Source organism: Astatotilapia calliptera, chromosome 15 (assembly GCF_900246225.1).
Source record: "Astatotilapia calliptera chromosome 15, fAstCal1.2, whole genome shotgun sequence".
NCBI lineage: Eukaryota > Metazoa > Chordata > Actinopteri > Cichliformes > Cichlidae > Astatotilapia > Astatotilapia calliptera.
In genome coordinates, this window is record NC_039316.1 from 15,793,406 (window position 1) to 15,812,489 (window position 19,084).

The window sequence follows — 19,084 nt, forward strand, 5'->3', positions numbered from 1 at the left end:
TAATTATTCTTCAGCCTCTAACACATAGAGCACTGTATATAAAATTGGCTGCAAATCCCAAATAATATGATTTTCCCCCCTGAACTTTTGGTTTTAAAGTGGAAACTCATTGATTGTTTTTATGATTTTTTTTTAATTTAAACTCCACTGCAGTGGCAAAACTACAAACACTGTGACAAAAAATTTATCTTGTGATCTTACCACATCGTTACCACCTAACAATGTGCAAATAGTGTTAGCTCAGAGACATTGTTGAATAGACATCAGTTAACTATTATAAGTGTAATTTTACCTTTAGTTCTGCCATCAGTGCTGACCAGTGGGTGTAAAGCAGATCCCAGGAAGAATCTTTCCAGATGCTGTCTCTGGTTTGCTCAATCAGCTCATTTCTCCTCTTAGACAGGCTGCTAAGCATTAACTGCAAGGATTCAGTTTCCTCCTGCAGTTGAAGGGCAAGACGGCATCCTTGTTTACGCTCAGCTGTGCCAGGACAGGGAAATAAAGTGGGAAGCTGATCTTTTTGGCGCTGCAGCACTTCCACTTTGTGGCAAAGCTCCCTCCTTTGGTCCAGGTAAAAACAAGTGACCTCTGGATCAGCTTTTAGAGCGCTTAAGAACAATAAGAACAAGAGATTAGAACCATTTCTGACTAAAACTGGACCATGAAAATTATTTAGTTAAATCCCAGGATTTATAGCTGTTATTATGTAATGTGTAATAATTTTACTGCTTAGTTTCATTAGATATTAGATTCAGGAAAGGTCCACCTGTTTTAAACGGACTGAGTCTATTATGGTGCTTTTCTACTCTCCCTCAGCACTCGAAGCACTTTATACAACATGCCACATGACCCTTTCACACAAGCACTTTCTTCTATGCTTTTAGGTGCTTTCTAGGTAACATTCATACGCATTTATATTCTAATAGATGCATCAGAGAGCAACTTGGGGTTAGCATCTTTCCCAAGGATATTTGGCATGCAGATTGGAGGATCGAACCACCAACCTTCTGATCAGTAGATGACCCGCTCTACCTCACTCACCTGTAATACGGTTCAACTGACTGCAAAGTCTCCCGCCACTTCTCCTCTGCTCTCTGAACAGTGTCCTGAACTTCCCTCTTCAGGTCATCTTCATTCAACACCCTGTGGCACAGACCATCTCCAGTAACTCTGAGCTCTTCCAGGCGAGCCTCCCCCTCTAACTCGGCACTCAACACTGCCTGCAATGGATTTTGTAGGGTTTACAAGTCAGTATATAACCTTAGTAAAACAAAAAAGCAGTTATAAAAAATCTCCAGGATTCTGCCTGTATGACAGATACTGTCAGCTTTGAGACACACATATAGATTCCAGAAAGTTCCCTGAATCTAACATCAGCTCTGCACAGCAAATGTACACTCCTTAGTTTTGAACAAGTTGGAACAAATGTAGAGAAAAAGAAAGCACCTACATCACGCCCTCATGTGACATTACACACAACTGTAGGCACACCCACGTCACAATCACTTATATGAGAGTAAGAAGATTTGTTGTTCAATATTCCACAAGCAATCAAGCCTTTCTGTCACCTCTCCACACAGGTACTTAGCACATGCATGTATGTATGATACAGAGCATACTTTCTTATAAAATGCGCTAAATAAAATCTGTGATCTAAATGACATAGTGAAACTGAGTATCTTAGTATGTGCAGGCAACATTTTCTTACTTGAGCACAGTGAAGTTTTTGCTCTAATGGAGTCTGAATCCAGCGGCTTTCAGCAAGTGGAGAGTCTACAGCTTGTCTCAGATCACTGATCCATGATTGTGTGGACTTGAATAAAGCCTGAAACACCTCGATTTCCTCCCTCAGAGAGGAATGCGTCTCCTTACAGTCACCTTGTATTTTAATGTGTGAGTTGTTGTATCGTTCCAACAGCTTTTTACTGTTCTCCACCACCGCCAGCTGCTGAAGGTTGCTTCTTTGTAAAGATGACACAAGCTGACTGAGGAGCTCTGTCCTCACCCTGCAGAGAAATCAAAGCTGTAAATGCTAATAATGGGGTCAAATCTAATGTTTCCATGCTAGAGTCAAAGCACACTGAAGTGGTAGATACTACTGTGTGGACTTCTGTGTGTGATATTAAGCTGATAAAAAATAAAAGTGATAGTAGTTCATCAGCATTACATCATTGCATTTTTTAAATTAAAAAATTTACTCCAGCTCGAATATAAAATATATGTAAAACAAGTGCTTTTTATCTACAATATAACAGACCTTTGCGTAATTAAAACACACATGGAGTAAAGAATGAGTCACCTGACAAAACAATACACAGTTTCCAAGATTCCTGACACTTTGGTGAGCATTAGTCAAAATCACAGCACTGAACACTTGCATGTTTTTTTTAGGTCTGTTTGTCTTTACTGTCACTCTGCTATTCTCACGTTTTCACATTTCTGCCTGATATGTAGCACTGGCAGCACTGTCACTTTCCATCCTTCAAAAGTCTAAAGTAAACACATCAGCCTCCATATCTTTATTTGTAATCAGGAACCTCCAACATATTAAAATATGTGTGAATTTAAAATACATTGGAATACTTCAACAATAATATCAATACTGCTCATATGTATTGTTGTAAATAAAAAAATAAAACAGTCAGGTAAATGTTTAAAGCATATTTTCAATTATACTGCAAAGTATACATATACTATATGTTATCAGGCAGTATATACGGGCCATGAACACATACAAGTTGTTGCAAATCTACATTGAGAGTGACACACCTTCAGGAGAAAGGTTTACCTTTGTTGAAGCGCTTCTTCTTCCAGAAGACTTTGATCCTCTTCCTTTGCTGTTTTTTCCTCAGCAGCATGAAGCCACTGCTCCAGATGGTCCCTCTCTATTTGCAGCCTGAAACACACAAACAGCATAAATACGTCCCATGTGCATACCACAAACACATTAATTTGCTCAATGCTCAATGCTATACGTTCAAACGACATTACAGTGAAAAAATGGTTCTGCCACATAATTCATGACTGACTCAGGAAACCAGACAAACCTGTTTTGATGTCTTTCTTCTCTTTGGTTTAAGCACTGTGACTCTGTAAGACTTTTTCTGCTTACAGCTGTTTTACGTACAGAGTAAGAGCAAATTTGACTGGATGGTAAGTTTCAAGGATGACTCTGATGAGCGATTAATTTTTTTTGTTTTGTTTCTAAATCCCCCAAAAGATCGAACCTTAGTAATAATAGGAAAACAAACTGAGGCCAAATGATGATCATTTTATCTTCTGGTCTGAGACGTAGGTCATTGTTGGCATAATAACAGCAATAAAAAACTTCCTCTGGAAATTTTCAGGCACAAGGATTGAAAAGCAGCCAATGTCTAAAGTAAAACTTTGAAAGTCTTGAAAAGTGACTCAAGATTATTGCACAACACTGCACAAGCATGCACTGTTTTCAAAATGTTTGGCACAACAATATTACTCTTAAACAAACTTCCTAATATAATTTATTTCCTGTTTTCTTTATGACAATTCCATCCATCCATTCGCTTCCGCTTATCCTTTTCAGGATCGCGGGGGGCGCTGGAGCCTATCCCAGCTGTCATAGGGCGAGAGGCAGGGTACACCCTGGACAGGTCGCCAGTCTGTTGCAGGGCCAACACACAGGGACAGACAACCATTCGCACATTCACACCTAGTGACAATTTGGATTATCCAATTAACCTATCCCCACAAGCTGCATGTCTTTGGACCGTGGGAGGAAGCCGGAGTACCCGGAGGGAACCCACGCAAACACGGGGAGAACATGCAAACTTCACACAGAAAGACCCCGGCCTGATGTTGGAATTGAACTCAGGACCTTCTTGCTGTGCGGCAACAGTGCTAACCACCGTGCCACCGTGCTGCCCTATGACAATTCCATGATGACAAATTGTCAAGTCACCAAGCACGTGTTAGACAAAAATTCCTGCCCAGCAGCTCTCTTAAGTTTGCTTACATGCCACATTAATGAGTGGAGGCTTCAATTTCCTTTTCATTGTAGATGCATGTATCTGTACACATTACACAACACAGATGCACCGCAACACTGTTCTGTATGTGATGTCTATTACCTGTCCAGATCACGCATATTCCTCTCAGTCTGTTCTTCTACTTCAGAGAAGAGCTGATGGGTCTTTCTGACTTTTTCCTGTAGCTGGATCCCTTCCACGGATAGACTCTGTAAGCTATCTGGACCTGTAATAGAGGCCAAGACATGCACGTCCTCCAACAAGCTCTCTGCCTGCTCATCCTGGGACTGGAGCTGCTGACACAACTCCTGCAACAGATAAAAGACAATGCTAATTTGATATTATCTTGTATCTATTGGTGTGTTTTATGTGTTTTCATTATTTCATATGTCTTATTTAAGCCCTTACCTTAAGTTTTGCAAGCACGTCTGCAACATCAGGACCACAAAGAGTAAGGAGGGAGTTTTCAATCTTCTGCAGGGAGTTGAAACACTCTTCCATCCTCCCAGTGATTTGCCCTTTAGTAATCACCATCTGCTTGTAAACATCCTCAGCTTCAGAAACGAGCTCCTTCAACTGCTCTATCTTCTTCCTCATCTGGGTTCCTACCACCTTGACAAATCAAAATGAATCAGAACTGATGAGCAAAAAACCCTTTGTAATAGTGAAAATGACTAAACAACTGAAAATGTAATCTAGATTCAAGCAGGAAATAAGTTCACAATTTCAAACAAAACTTGGGACATATTTCATTCAAAGTAGATCATATGAAAACATAGAAAACACATCAAATGTTTAACTCTTTCCTGCCTGGATGCCTACTGGGGGGTAACCCTTGTTTCTCTTTTTGAAACTGAGAGTTTTCTGTCATATTTCAGGCCTGCCTCCGCAGTAAAGAGACTGGGTGTGCATCAGAGATTAGTGAGGGTTACCTCTGTCTATACAACGTTCTAAGGCTACGCTTGGAAAAATCAGGTCTTATTCTAATGGTCATCAAACCACATCTGAAAAAAAGTTGTGACAGGGCCATGTTCACCATTGTGTAGGATCCCCTCTTCTTTAACTTTTCCAACCTTCTTTTGCCCCATCACAACTTATTTTTAGATGTGTTCCTTATTTAAACATTTGATGTGTTTTCTTTGTGTGAAAAAAGATAAGGTGTTGCATTTTGTCTACATTTTACACAGTCAAATATTTCTGGAAGTGAAACAAAAAACCAAAACTACTGTGTTTGTCTTTATTTCCGTCTAAATAAAGAAAATAACACCAGAGGAACAATGCCTACCTGAAGCTCCGGAGGGGACTCTGCGCTCTGAAGCAGTGTCTGAATCTCAGTGGCTCTACGGTGGAAATGCTGTATACTTTCCTCTTGAAGCACAATCTCATTCTGGTAACAGTGCGAGTGAGGTAAACATCATTATAGTTTAACTTTGAGATCATAACATAACTGAATGATACACAAGAGCTCCGTTTTACCTGTAGTGTCTTGATGTCATCCTCACACTGAAAGGACGGGCACTGAGCAAACACAGCTACTTTATCGCTGGTCCAGCGCTCCACTTCTGACCCCTGCTGAAGGACCCCGTCCCACAGAGTCAAGGCTAGATGTAGGTTTTCAAGGCAGGACTCTGTTCTTTCTGATAACTGCAAATAAGTTAAATATCAGCAAAGTTAACAACCTAGACCTACAATAATATGCATCTTTATCTATCTCATTTAAGATCAGCAACATTCGAAAATAATAGGAAATAATAGGAAATTGGGTGTAGTCAGGTTAATGTATATTATTACAAAAACCTATTATTTCAATTACAATGTCAAATAATCAAGCACAAAGGTTAAACAAGCGCTTTTGTGTTTTGCTGTAGCTTTGCTATTTTTTATCTTGTTAGAAACAGCTGCCCTCTCATTTCTGAAAAGCGATCATTTTGCACCAGGTTCTGCCTCTTAGTATCCTCTTTTCCCTTAGATTGCTTTTACAGTTACATCCTCACATCACCAGCTCTTCTTGGAGAATGCAACAGATTGAATGTGATATCACTGGAGTTAAAAAATAACTTTCATATCACAAAAAGAATAAGTCAAACCTCCAAAGTTATGGAAAATAAATCTTTTTAAAACAAAACATGCAAAAAAAAAAAGACAAAACTAATTTTTTTTAAAAGACAAAGTTAACAGTGTAAAGTGGATAAGCTTACATCCAGCCAGTGATCCATGACAGCATCAGCTTCGCTCTCAAATGGGATGCATGTGCATTCTGGTATCTGCCGTAGGTGAGTGTGAAGCTGTCTGCAGACACTGCGGACCTCCTCTATACCATCTCCAAGGCTGTTCAGCTCTGCTTTTGTTTCCTGGACCTTTAAAACCACAGACACACAAAAATATGGATTATGACTAAATGATAAGTTTTCAGCACAAAGAGAAAAGTCAATGCTGTGATATCTTTGTGTTCATTAGTCAAGCTTAACAGTGTGACTTACCTTAGTGTGTAGTCTCTGCAGTTTTTCTTTCCCCATGTAGGAGGTTTTTTCACTCACAGCGCTTTCTGCTCGCTGCAGTGTCGCGCTCAGCTTACCACGAATGCTCTGAAACCTCTTCAGCAGCTCTGTTAGGACACCACACTGCTCCAGTCTGTATGTGACCCATAACACAACACAGAAAAGCTCAGCAGAGTAACACAACTACGAAAGAGCTGCAGAAACAATCAAAGTTACAAACGTTAATAACCACACACTACGCTGGATTTTACTTTTGAGTTACAGCCTTTGTTGCCTCCTCCCAGAGATCCTCCACCTCTCTGTTTTGACTCTCATCAGGGATTTCTGACCGTGACGATGCACCTCGTACGTACTGCACTTCAGAGAGGAGGTCAGCGAGGTGACTTTCCAACTCTGTCAAGGTACATGTCCTGCAGATAACAAAACAGGATATGGAGAGAAGAAGCTACTGACATTCTGAAAGAATTTAGGAGTTATTATTGTATGGAGCCTCCAGCTACTTATAGAAATAGCAAAAGCTGACCTTTGTATAAAAGTTAGTCAATATTAATCTGCCCATTAGTGTACCATAAAATCTGATATTATTATAACTTAGAGATTATTGGAAACCTTTGGGATGATGCGTTTGTTTTGATGAGTGTTTAGATGTTTTTCTGGTAGTGTGGATCATGTTGGATATTTTTGATACGCCACTTAAATTAAAGAAAATAAAAGTACGTTGTTGTACCAGCTCGGTGTTGTACCTGTGTTGCAGAGCAGGCAGAGTGGGCTCCTGCAGGCTCAGCTCCTCAGCTGCCTTCTTTGTCTCCCTCAGTGTTGCTAACAGGTTTGCTCTCCTCCGAACCAAATTCTCCATTTTTTCTCCGTCTTTCTTAACCTGGGTGGTTCTTCCCATTTGTCTCTGGTCTTTAGTTTCTAGGAGATCTTCTCGAGGTCTCCATGCTTGAGTCTTGTGCTCTTCCTCCACTTGAGTCTCTCCTTCCAGCTTACGCCTTTTGGCCTCCAAACCTGACTCCTCATCTGGCTCACTTGAAGTGGGATCTTCTTGCATGTCCTGTTGCTGTAGGGAAGCATTACCAGACTTTGTCTGACATGTCTCCACAGTTTTAGATTTCTCGTCGTCCTGTATGTTCCGTTTTTCTGGGAGAATTATAGCTTTTGCTCCCCATTTTTCCATCTCCACAACATGTACTGTGATGCATTTCACCACATCCTGACATGTTGCAAGTGCACCATCCATGGTCAGACTAATCCCCACTGCCTTTAAATTACTGTCCACAGAATCAGATTGCTCAGTAGCAGCCTGCAACCTCTGCATTGTTGCATCCAATGAAGGTTTCTCCTGCTCCCAGTCTGCCTCATGTTTCTGCTTGCTCAGGTCTTGGTTTGCCAGCACAGTTTGGATCTCAGTCTTGACTTCTCTCACTGTGGTCAGGAAGCGATCCAGAGCACAAACAGCTGACTGAACTTTCTCCAGTTGCTGTCTGAGCTGCTTGAAATGATGGATGCTACTGTGGAGGCCCCTGCAGAGGGATGAGGCGGATGTGGCTTCTGGCCCCTGACTTTCCTCTTTGGTGCTTTTTTCTGTTAGCATCCTCATTCCAGCCTGCAGCCTGTTGTCCATCTCCTATTCAAGAGACCAGGGATTCAAAATAATATTATACTCTTCATATCATAAGCACTAATTGTTTGAGCACATGGTTTTAAACCTATACCTTTAAATCATGTAATATTGTTGAATCAGCCAAAGTCAGAGAACAGATATCCACAGGCTGTCCGGTTATCTGGTTAAGTTGTTGTGTGATCAGCGTCTTCTGGTCATCTGCAGACTTCATCAGGTCAGCAATGTTCTCCAGAGATGCCATTCTGACCCAAACACAAAGCAGAAGCAAAACTGAAAAATTTTGCCCTTTGTGAAATAGTCCAAGGAATTTGTGATAGTGGTTGTGGTACTAGGTAGTATAGCCACTGTGTTTGCACTAACTTGCCATTAGGGCTACCTTAACTCATTCACTGCCAGCCATTTTCAAATGGCTGTCAGTGAAACACAACAAGACTTGCACCACATTTTTGTCTCACTGCGCAATCCCTTACGTGCGCAAACCCTGCACCTCCTTGCAGGTCTACTTTTACTGCTGGTGGGCTTCAGTTCAACTTACGTTGACTGCCATTGGCGTCTATAGACGTCAATGGCAGTCAACGTAAGATTTTCAATTGACGTCTATAGACGTCAATGGCAGTGAATGAGTTAAGAACGTTGTGTCAAACATGCTAATACTGCTGTAAATCTGTTAGCATTTAACAGTCTTTCAACAAGAACGCTGTAAACACTGAACAAACTAAACTAAATGGAGCAACTTATCACTAACTGCATACTTCCACAAACAAACAAACAAACCATATGTCCCACAGACCATATGTCAGTTCATGCAGCCTAGTAGAGTGCATGCACATATAAACACATGCATATAATATCTGTTTTCATGTAGTAGTCGCTTTATATCTCTTTAGCTTCAACATTAACACCCGATTTCTGCATATGCTCTGTGTTGTTACTGTAAAATAAACTTAAAGTAAGTCTTTAAATGGGCAAGAAAGTAGCTACTTTAATTTAAAATTGTCTAATATTTGCAAGGAAAGCACTAACTGTATGAAACGCACATTAAAATTGCTAATTTTTTTATTTAAGAGGGTAGCTGCACCTGGTCTGTAGGCACACTTGTTGTTCTCTCCACTGCTGATTCAGATACCCCTGCTCTCGTTCCACTTCACTCCAACCCTCCTCCCTGGTCATCGGCTGGGCAAACTGGGAAAACTGGGTATACTGGAGCTCAACATCAAACCAAAGTGCTTCTGTCTCTTTTTTCAAGGTCTGTTGAGGTGAAACATGTTTATGAAACAATCACAGCAATAATATTTTAAGCCAAAAGTTAGAGCTTACAAATAAATTCATGCTTAACAATTGTAAAAACATTCTAGTATGTAGAAGACCACAGTTAAGACATAATAATGAACACATATGTAAGAGTAGGACTTTAAAATGAGAATTCTGGTAAAAGTAAGTGCTCAAACTTGCCTGTAGATGCTTCTTTTGGTTCTGCAGGGCAAGGATAGAGACTGGATCTGGGATAAATGACTCCAAAAGTAGCTTGTTCTCCTGAAGCTGAGATTTAAATGCTGAGCAGAGCTTTCTATAACTTGAGAGAGATTTACACATTGTTTCATTACTAAAATTTCTGAGACTGACTGGGAAGTAAATATGATGCAAAATCAGTGACGTCTAGTAAATCTTACTAGCATATTAGTATTTTACAAGCTGTCAGTTCTAAAAACAACACCAATGTGTAATAAAGTGGGATAGTGACGCATACCTCTCCTGCACTTCCTGTTCAGAGGGATGTTCTTTTTGAGATGGAGCAGCTGGCTCTGGGATGATGGTCCACTGTGCTTCCTGCTTGGTCTCCACCGTGTTGCTCCTAACAACTGCCTGCGAGGTGAGAGAGTTGCATAGTAACAGTCCAGTAAAGAAAAGAGGAAAAGATGGAGCAGTGAGCCTATCCAATTACCAAGGATTAGCACTCTGCAGCCGGTGCTTTTCCTTGTCCAGCCAATAAAACTGCTGAATTGGTTTCTGGCTAGGAAGGTTTCTTTAAATGAACAAAGTAAATGACATTTAATAGAGTTATTAATGTTTTACCTCTGTAGTCTGCTGCATTTTTTATGAACTGTCAGATATTCAAATATTAATGTCTGCAAGCTCTTCCAGAATGAAACTGTTCATTTATAGTGCCTACTGTAATTTAGAGCAATTTTGTGACTGTAAAATATAATTTTGTAATCTAGGTTCATAGTCCTGGAGCTGGGATTGGTATACAATAGATTTTCTAATACAGTACTATTAGCTGCATAAACATTTTGTCACTATGAAATATAGCATTATATACAAAGATTCTCTTTCTTGGTGTTTTCAAATTATGAAAAATCATGGAGAAAAGAATACACCAGCTGAGTCTGAGTCATGGTGGCACACTGCTAGCACTGTCCACATTCAAAAACACTGGACACCACATCACAGTTTCTTCTTAGTCAGAATCTGGACAAAACACAGAATGACTGAAATACCCATCCATCCTTTTTCTCTTGCTGTTCTGGATCATGTTCATGTACTATGGCTTTTTCTCTAATTCTTTGTATAACAGAGTCCCAAATTTGGGAGGTTTGTGGTTGTAAATCGTGTAGAATATTAGAATTAGTTATAAAATCGCAATTTAAAGCTAGCGGCTGATCAAATAAAAGGAGATAGTCATCATTTAAAATACAGTCTTGCTATTGCTATGACAAAAGATATCTGTACACAAAAAGTAGTCATAGATTTGCAGTGTTGTTTCATTCCTGCTGTCTAATCCATAGACCCACCACCAAGTCTGGCCAATTTTCACATCTTTCAGTTCAGATTCCACTCTGATTAGCATCCTAAACAAAACTTTTGAATAAATATTTTAATAACAAATCTAATTTTCTTGCAATTCAACATTTATCTTTGTGTTCCTAGATTTAATTTTTGAATTTAAATATCTTGACTTGATTGCATAAAAAAACAATAACTCCATATTACTAGTTTTATTCTCAGAGCTCACAAAGTACCAAAACATAGAATTGAGAAACTGAAGAAAAACAAAATTGAAGCAGATCAGTGATGTAATCTGAGCATACCTGTGCATGAGTTTGGATTTGCTGACTGCTCTCTGCGTAGTGCAGTAGACGGGCTTTCAGCAGCTGCTCTTTGGCTCGAAGTGAAGGCTTTGGATTTTGTTCTGACCTGCCGTCTCTGTTTTTTGTCAGGTGGACCTCACTCTCTGTTGGGACTTCCTGAACTTTCAGTTTGAGGATATCACCATGAGGCTGCACTGACACAACATGAGAAACGGGCGCGAGGTCTTCATGTGGGCTGTCATCGCTTTGTTTCTGTGGGAGATTGTTGCTCGGCTGTGTGTTGGCCGACACGTCAGTCGCGCTCAGTGGGGCGTCTCCCCCAGGCTGCCGTCCCCTGCTGAGATAAGAAATGTTTATCGGGGGGATGTCAGGGGCAGCCAGTTCGAACCGCTCATTCAAACAGACATCTGATTAAGATTAATAGACCGGAAGGATTACAGAGTGACAATTGTAAATAAGAAACGGTCTTCTTCAAGTAAATCGCTTTGAATTCAAGTCACAATTCTAATAACTTGAAAAATGATTTAAGGGTAAGTTCAAACGCAACAAGATTCTAATCAAGTTCTGTCTAATTTAGGCAAATAGAGTTTTCACAATCTAAATTAGACCTTCTTCCTGCAATTTTAACTTCCTTTTGAGTCTGAGCTTCCTTTGTGAAACCCAGAGGAATTTCATCAGTGTTGCCCGTGTCTAACTTTCAGCAAACTTACAAAGAAAACTACCAAGCCGATAGGCATGAACATTGTTGGAGAAATGGCACCACTTTCTTTGAAACTGCAAAATAGGGCCTCGCCTTTGTAGTTTTCAAATCAAACAGAGCATCAAACTGAAAATTATTTCTAGATGTAGGAAATAAAAGTCTGACAATAATGATTAAAACAGTTTCCATTAAAGAAAAAGGCAAATCTAACAAAAGGTCACATTGAAGAACATTTCTGATTTCTGTTTCTTTCTTAACGTTAGCGTTTTCAGACCTGTTAGCTGGGACTGCAGCATCCCTTGGTTGTGTTTCCTCTACTTCATCTGACTCGCTCAGCTGGTCTGTAGCGAGGCAGGAGGATTTCTTTGGCGTCAGTGTTTCGCACAGCTCTCTGAGGGATTCAACACGTTCCTCAATAGATGCGGCTCCCTCAGTGACAGCCTGGGAGAAATATGAGCTCCTGAGAAGCTGAAGGCAAATCTTTCTTTCTACAGTAATTTGACCATCTGCCAGGCAGATACAAACACAGCACAGTCCCATGTTAATACTATGTTAGAGACAAGTACCTGCTGCTGCTGCAAAGAATCATCGTCAGTCTGGTCAGTGTGGACAGTGTTAGTATGCGTTTCACACTGCACGACAGAAAATGACTGCTTCCCTTCTCTGATCTTTGACCACAAGATCGGAATAAAAGCAGCCATTTCTCTGCGTGCATCCTGTGCATGACAAAAGCAAGCAGAAAAAATTTTAACCAAAGTTTTTAGGAAAAAAATAGAATATATCAAATTTATCAGATTAATTTGTGAAGACGCTCACACACAAAAAGATTCTTGAAAAGTCCAAAACAAATCCTGTATGACTGGATCGTATTTGACCTATTATTACGTGTTATTTTCCACTATATAAAAACATTCACTGTTTTATGCCTATGACCAAAAAGCAAACCAAAAGAATATCACAGAATGACTTCATTATAACTGAGATGTAGTCTGTTTCTTTTAACACTAGAATAAATATAATCCCCTTTTAGGTAGTGATACTGATTATAATGCAAAGTAAGAAAGATCTACATGTGCTTGTGAATGATTTAGGTATTTGGTTCAGGTCTTTACATTAGATTTAACTCTGAATAAAAATGACTGGATCAGTCAGTCAATTACAGACTATGTGTGCAGTTCCTGTCATACCTCCCACTGATTTCTCACTGAGTCAGAGAGGAGCATCAAGTCCTGGAGCTGGGATCCAGAGCAGAAAGCCCCAAAACCTTCCACTGCACAAAGGAACTCTTCGAGCATGGCAGGCTGCAGAATTTTTAAAGCTTTCTGCACAGAAAGACATATAGCTGTAAAGAGATGCACAAACGATACTGGTAGCAACACAAATCAAAATACCAGAGACCTTGAAAGAAAGTGTTTGAATTATGAATATTCAGGCACGTTTCAAGGCCTTGGTGTTTCAGCACTGAAAGCATCTAAATTATATTAAAGCCTCTGTTTTAAACATTTAATAAGCAACAATTGGGTGGATTTCTGCCTTTAAACTCACCTTGAAATGTTGTCAAAGTAATAAACCGAGAAAATAATAAGCAAATCAGCTGTGTGATCACTAGTAATTCAATTACATTTGTTGATTTGAGTCAAAAAACTGAAGTGACAGTTGAAAACATCTGTTAAAGATAGTGACGGCCTTCTTAATTTGTTCTGTGATGTTTGGTAGCGTACCTGTTTCTTCTTGGCTTCCGACTCTGAAATCTCTTTGCCACCAAATAACTTCATCGCTTGCTGGATGCGTCCCTGCAGACGAAACCGGGCCTTCTCCAGCCTGCTTCTCGCCATTGACTGGGCTTTTGAATGGACTTCCCTGTGGACCATAACTGGTGGTTGTGGAGGTTTACTGCTCTGTATAGAGCTCGGTCCTGTGTTCTTGTGCTTGGTTTGAAATTGGCAAGGTAAACTTCCTCCATATTTAGCGGGAACTGGACTCTCTGAAAACTTTCCCTTAATAGAAGTTTGAGTCGTAGCAGGTAGCGGCTGATCATTTTCACTGAAACTTGAAGCTAGGGGATGTGATTTAGAAAATGACTGTGGCTGGATCAAAAGCTCAGATTCAGCTTCTTTTGCAGATTGAAGAAAATGAGATTGAATATAAGTTACAGGTGGGTAACTGGTGACTATTTTGGGTGTAATAATATCTTTTTCATCATGTAATTTTCCCTGGAGATCTCTTGTCCTTTGTTGAGGAGTGGAAGCTGAAAGCTGATTTGAGTGCTGAGATTGGAGCATGATGTTCCCAATGTTCTCTACATGTTTGCTTCTGGCCACAACTAATAACCCAATCTCAGGCTGTTTCTTTGTCCGAAAGATTGTTTCAACGGCTGGTTGATTCTTAGGAAATTCACCAACTTCCTGCTTATACCCAAGAGAACTAAACATCCCCAGAATGTCCTAAAAAAATGCAAAGCATACAAATGAATAAAAGGGACTATTATGGGACTGAAAAAAAGTTATTACATCTATTGTTTTACTTTACCTGGCAGTAGGAGACTGCTTCTGTGACCCTGTCCTTCAGGCTAGAGGTGCTGAGGTGCTGCAGAGGAGAGGTTTTCTGTAGTATTGCAACAAGGCCTTGAAGATCCTGTTCCTCGGTTTTAACCTGGTTTGCCAGCTGGAAGCCTCGAGAGATTAGCCCCTGGAAGTGTTAAAGTGTGTATTGAATTTAACAGCTTCATATATGCTTTATATTTTCCCTCTCTAACAAAACGCCTAATTAGAAACAACATGAAGCTTTGGTTTGCTGACTTTTGCTGTAGGCTCCATTGTAGGGTGTCCTCTGTGACTTTTTTCCTTTAGGTGATTGTAACAGTCCATCGCATCAGTGCTCCAACGATCCAGCTCAGCCAGACCACCTTCCAGCCTGGATGCAGCCTGCTGCAGCTCCCCACAGGCCCCCTCTGCTTCAACAAGCATCTACAGTACAAATAAACAGTCAGACTGTTCTTTGTTTGCTATAATTCAACATAGGAGAACTGGACTCTAGTAAATTTGCACAATGTTTGCCTGTGCGCTGATTTAATATTCTAGGAATATTAAAGAGAATTTCCCTGCATCTCAGTGAGCATCCTACCTGTGGGAGAGTTTTCTGGATCTTTTCAAAGTAGCTTGTTTGAAAGTTGGGAGAAGAGCTAAGAGATGACACGTTCACTTCTGCCATCTTTTTACTCAGTAACTGAAATATTATAAAGTATGAGACAGTAGCTCAAATAACAAAAAGATTTGTTTGTTTATTTATTATTTACTGATCAATTCAGCCTTTTGAAATTTTACTAACCTGTAATTTCTGTCTGATAGCCTTTAGTGGCACTGAGGCCACCTCAAGTGGCTGTCTGAGGAGCAGGCTGGCCTCCTGGGTCATTGAATGCACCATTTGAAGACATGATGCACCACTACAGGGCTCTGATGATAGATCCTAAAAGACAAAATCTTTATGTCTAACACGCTCCTTTATTTTTAATGTCTCCTTATGTCAAATACAAAATAACAAACAGAACTAGACCTGCATAAAAGACATATTGTTAATAGATGAATACTTACAAACATAGCCTTCTTCATGTATTCAGCCCACTGAATGTTGACTTTGCTCAACTGTTCGACCAGACTGAGACTGACTGACGTTTCCGTCACTTCTATGAGATAGTTCCCTGCCTCATTTAATTGAGCTTGACGTGAAGTCCACTCACTAACATCCTACAGTATCCAAGTATTTTAAAAAGCAAAGAAAAACCAGCAACAATGAGGATATTTTGAAATCATTTTTTTTAAATGATGATGATAGGAGAAGAAAGGAGATTTTTAAGTTACACAACAGTTACTACAGGACAAACAGGGTAAAGTTACCTGTGTTGCAGCTGGGGACTGAATTAGTTTCTCCTGCGCCAGCCACGCCTGTAGAGAAGCAAGGTTTTTGTTGTACGTCTCCCATGCACACAAAACTCTCTCCATGGTACCCCTAGTAGCAGTCACAGCCTGTTTGACCATTTCAACTTCACTCTCTGCTTCCTTCACCTGACGAGTAACAAGCTGGAAATTTTCGCCTGGGGTGTGAAAAGTGTGTGAAAGTCAAATCTCGTCTTAAAAAAAACCCTAATTACTTGATTACATTTCTATTGAGTTCATGACAATATGATTTTATGTTTACTCCATACTTAGCGCTGCTTTGCTGGTATAAACATTCGCCTTCTCCTTCAGGGTGTGCAGAGCGCTTGTCAGAGTGAAAAGCAGGTCTTGATGCTCAATTGTTTCCTAGAAAACAAATCACAGAAAATAATAATTTTATTGTTTCCTTTTTGTCTTTCAGGAAGAATTTGATCCCAAATGACTCACTGGATATATCCTATTTAAATTGTAAGGGCCTGGCCTTGAAGTAACATGTAATAGAATATATGCCATTCACTGTTAGTCATCATTGGAATTTGTAATAGAAGCTTTTACATATTACTCTCTCAGATATACACTCACATGCCAGTCCTGCAGAAGAACATGTGTGGTCTCCTGAGACCTGTAGGGTGTTTTCCAGGACTGGACCTTGGCACCGATCTGGCTCAGGAGGTCCAGGATGGTGTGACGGGACTCCTGGTATTCCAGCTTGATCCCTCGATACTTGGTTGAGACCCGAATGCTGGTTAAACTGTTTGAAAATTAAGATGCAAACAAACTGCTTTTTTCTTTTCAAACACAAGACTTGGAGATTTGTGCCTTTAAACCTGCATATAGTGATAAAAAAAAATCATAATACATTCAATAATTATAGAATTTTAACAATTGGGTCACATACCGTTTTCTTATCTCATCAAACTTTTCAAGGGGGACCACTATGTTCCCCGAGTCGTCCATGTTGTGATAAGTCTCAAGAATATTGACATAATGGCCCATTTCTTTATTTATATTCTGAAAAGTGAAAAAACACAGTAAACAAGATTTTTAAGCTTTAATCTGAATAATGTTGCTCTTCAGAGTTTCAGGACACTGTTATCAAGTTTTGTCACAAGATCACATTTTCTTTCTTTGTATGTAGCTTCAACACAAATGAACCTTTAGGCTATCCTGCTGAGCTCTTGCTTCTTTAGCGGCATCTGAATGGTCTTTCACTTTCCCTGCGTCTTCTGCAAGCCCTGCCTCTGCACGCTGCAGCCATGCAACAACAGAGTCCAGAGGAGGAGGAAGACTCAGGTCCAAGTCTGCTTTACACCTCTGCAGCTGCAGAACGACACACATATACAAACAACTTGATATGAGCAATCTGCTTCACTAAAACGAGCAGTTTTCTATACTGACGACTTTCCGTAAATATTAAAATAATGTGGCGTTATTGTTACGTGACTCTTCACTGTTCCTGTTAATGCTACAGTGTAAAATCACTGACAGTTGTTGTTTGATGGAAAGAGATGCTATACCATGAGTGAGTTCATGTGCGGGGTTATTGACCCCGTGAAGCATAATGTAGTACAGCAAAACTGTTCAATAAAAAGCCCCTTTCTGCTTGGGGTAGAACAGCAGGCTCAACCTCTGTTGTAAAGATTCCTCAGCTCACCACAATATTTTAAAATAATGTCCCCACAAATGTCCCCAACAGCTTAACAAAAAAATACCAAGGTTAAAAACTAAAACCCTGAATGTAACCTAGCTTCTTATTATGCAAAAATACATTTCCTGACCTCTTCCTCCAGTTGATCCCACGCTGTCCTGAGAAAACACTGCTGCTGACTCAGCTCAGGGCGGCGTCTTAGGGCAGCCAGGAGGGTCATCACTGGTCTCCGTTGCTCAGTGAAAGAGCCAGCGAGGCTCTGAAGCACCTGATAAATCAAACATGATAACTCCTTAACCTTACAACCTACACACGCTGAACATGTAATTTAATCCTTAATACTGCATTACCTGATATTTTTCAGCATAACTTGAGTTCTCTGCAGCCTTCCATGAATCTGACAGTTCCTGATAGGCTTGTTCCAGCCAGCATGTCACTTGCTGTGCTCGTTCACTTGGAGAAACCTAAATTTTCATAACCAAAGCTGTCAGTAACGACCATTGCAGTGTTAGAATAAGTTGTCAGGGCCACGCGATCAAGCAGTTCATGCCATTACACGAGACTTAGACAGTTATGAACATTAATAAGTACCATTATTTAATAGAGAAAAGAAAGACTTCCGTAACAAAAGTGACAGAGTGTTAAAGGATTCATTGTGTACCTCGTGTACTGGTGAGACAGCAATTGCTGGAGTAAAGTGTGCAGGCAGAGTCTCAGGTGAGCAAAAGGAGGGCTGGGCCAAAGGAAACAGCTATAGCACCACCACCAGATCAAACCATGAAAAACAGTATTGAAAGGAGGAGGACAGAAAGATGGTTGACCACCCTTACATTCATGAAGGTTCTTGTAGAAGACCAAAAGACAGCAGGATGTGCTGAAAAAATGAGAAATGTGATCTCATCGCTAACCTGGAGGTGGTCATCAGGTGCTGGCATGTCGCTGGAGTATTGCAGAAATTGGGCCACATAGGTCATGATAGACTTTTCATCAGGACTGCTAACATCAACATCTGAGGTGAAAGGCAATGAGAACAATTTGATTCAAAATTCTCCCATTAGTTTGCTTTTGTTTTCTTTTTTGTATAATACTCAAGTTTTCAAGTTTGCCTATTGCAGAATCAATAGTTGTTTTGTTTTTTTTAATCAATCTAAACCTTTTGGAGTCATTCCTGAGAAAAGGTCATCATATTATCCAGAATTACAACAAATATCACTGTGAAATGCCCCCTAACATTTTATCAGACTCACCCTGAGGTTCCAGCAGGCGGGGTATATGCAGCTCTTGCTCAGCAAGGTGAAATGCTTCTTCCAGGTTCTCCTGGTTGCTTCTGGATTGGACCAGTGAGAGATCAACCAACTGAGGCCTGAGAGAAGACAGGATGGCCAGGAAGACCTCTCCACTTCTCCAGCTTGACTTAAAGTCCTTCACATTAACAGAGCAATGAACTCTAGAAAGAGGAAGACAAGGTCCACAACCTTTAGATGACTAACGCATTGATCACTTAGATGGATCGCACTGAGAAGATTAAAAAATGACAAAAAAGAATATTATTAATCATTAAAAACTCAAGATACCAGTGTAAAAAAAAT

At 40.1% G+C, this 19,084-nt stretch overlaps 1 protein-coding gene across 2 annotated transcripts in view; it reads right to left on the reverse strand.

The window, feature by feature from the left end:
• The window catches only part of syne2a (spectrin repeat containing, nuclear envelope 2a), an 88,299-nt gene that overhangs the window by 63,657 nt on the left and 5,558 nt on the right, over positions 1–19,084 (reverse strand). For both annotated transcript variants that reach the window (XM_026142781.1, XM_026142782.1), the window contains 36 exons: positions 18,743–18,942; positions 18,404–18,504; positions 18,157–18,246; positions 17,846–17,959; positions 17,626–17,763; positions 17,003–17,167; positions 16,746–16,858; positions 16,430–16,598; positions 16,117–16,213; positions 15,809–16,005; positions 15,506–15,658; positions 15,243–15,380; positions 15,039–15,140; positions 14,714–14,881; positions 14,445–14,603; positions 13,637–14,359; positions 13,103–13,237; positions 12,482–12,631; positions 12,190–12,356; positions 11,216–11,552; positions 9,874–9,989; positions 9,579–9,699; positions 9,205–9,374; positions 8,218–8,368; positions 7,246–8,129; positions 6,754–6,912; positions 6,485–6,635; positions 6,203–6,361; positions 5,481–5,648; positions 5,290–5,391; positions 4,413–4,616; positions 4,107–4,312; positions 2,789–2,896; positions 1,709–2,006; positions 1,042–1,220; positions 293–608 (listed from right to left, as the gene is read on the reverse strand). In XM_026142781.1, the coding sequence (XP_025998566.1) occupies positions 293–608; positions 1,042–1,220; positions 1,709–2,006; positions 2,789–2,896; positions 4,107–4,312; positions 4,413–4,616; positions 5,290–5,391; positions 5,481–5,648; positions 6,203–6,361; positions 6,485–6,635; positions 6,754–6,912; positions 7,246–8,129; positions 8,218–8,368; positions 9,205–9,374; positions 9,579–9,699; positions 9,874–9,989; positions 11,216–11,552; positions 12,190–12,356; positions 12,482–12,631; positions 13,103–13,237; positions 13,637–14,359; positions 14,445–14,603; positions 14,714–14,881; positions 15,039–15,140; positions 15,243–15,380; positions 15,506–15,658; positions 15,809–16,005; positions 16,117–16,213; positions 16,430–16,598; positions 16,746–16,858; positions 17,003–17,167; positions 17,626–17,763; positions 17,846–17,959; positions 18,157–18,246; positions 18,404–18,504; positions 18,743–18,942 (7,108 nt within the window). The remainder of the gene's footprint in view (positions 1–292; positions 609–1,041; positions 1,221–1,708; positions 2,007–2,788; positions 2,897–4,106; positions 4,313–4,412; positions 4,617–5,289; positions 5,392–5,480; positions 5,649–6,202; positions 6,362–6,484; positions 6,636–6,753; positions 6,913–7,245; positions 8,130–8,217; positions 8,369–9,204; positions 9,375–9,578; positions 9,700–9,873; positions 9,990–11,215; positions 11,553–12,189; positions 12,357–12,481; positions 12,632–13,102; positions 13,238–13,636; positions 14,360–14,444; positions 14,604–14,713; positions 14,882–15,038; positions 15,141–15,242; positions 15,381–15,505; positions 15,659–15,808; positions 16,006–16,116; positions 16,214–16,429; positions 16,599–16,745; positions 16,859–17,002; positions 17,168–17,625; positions 17,764–17,845; positions 17,960–18,156; positions 18,247–18,403; positions 18,505–18,742; positions 18,943–19,084) is intronic.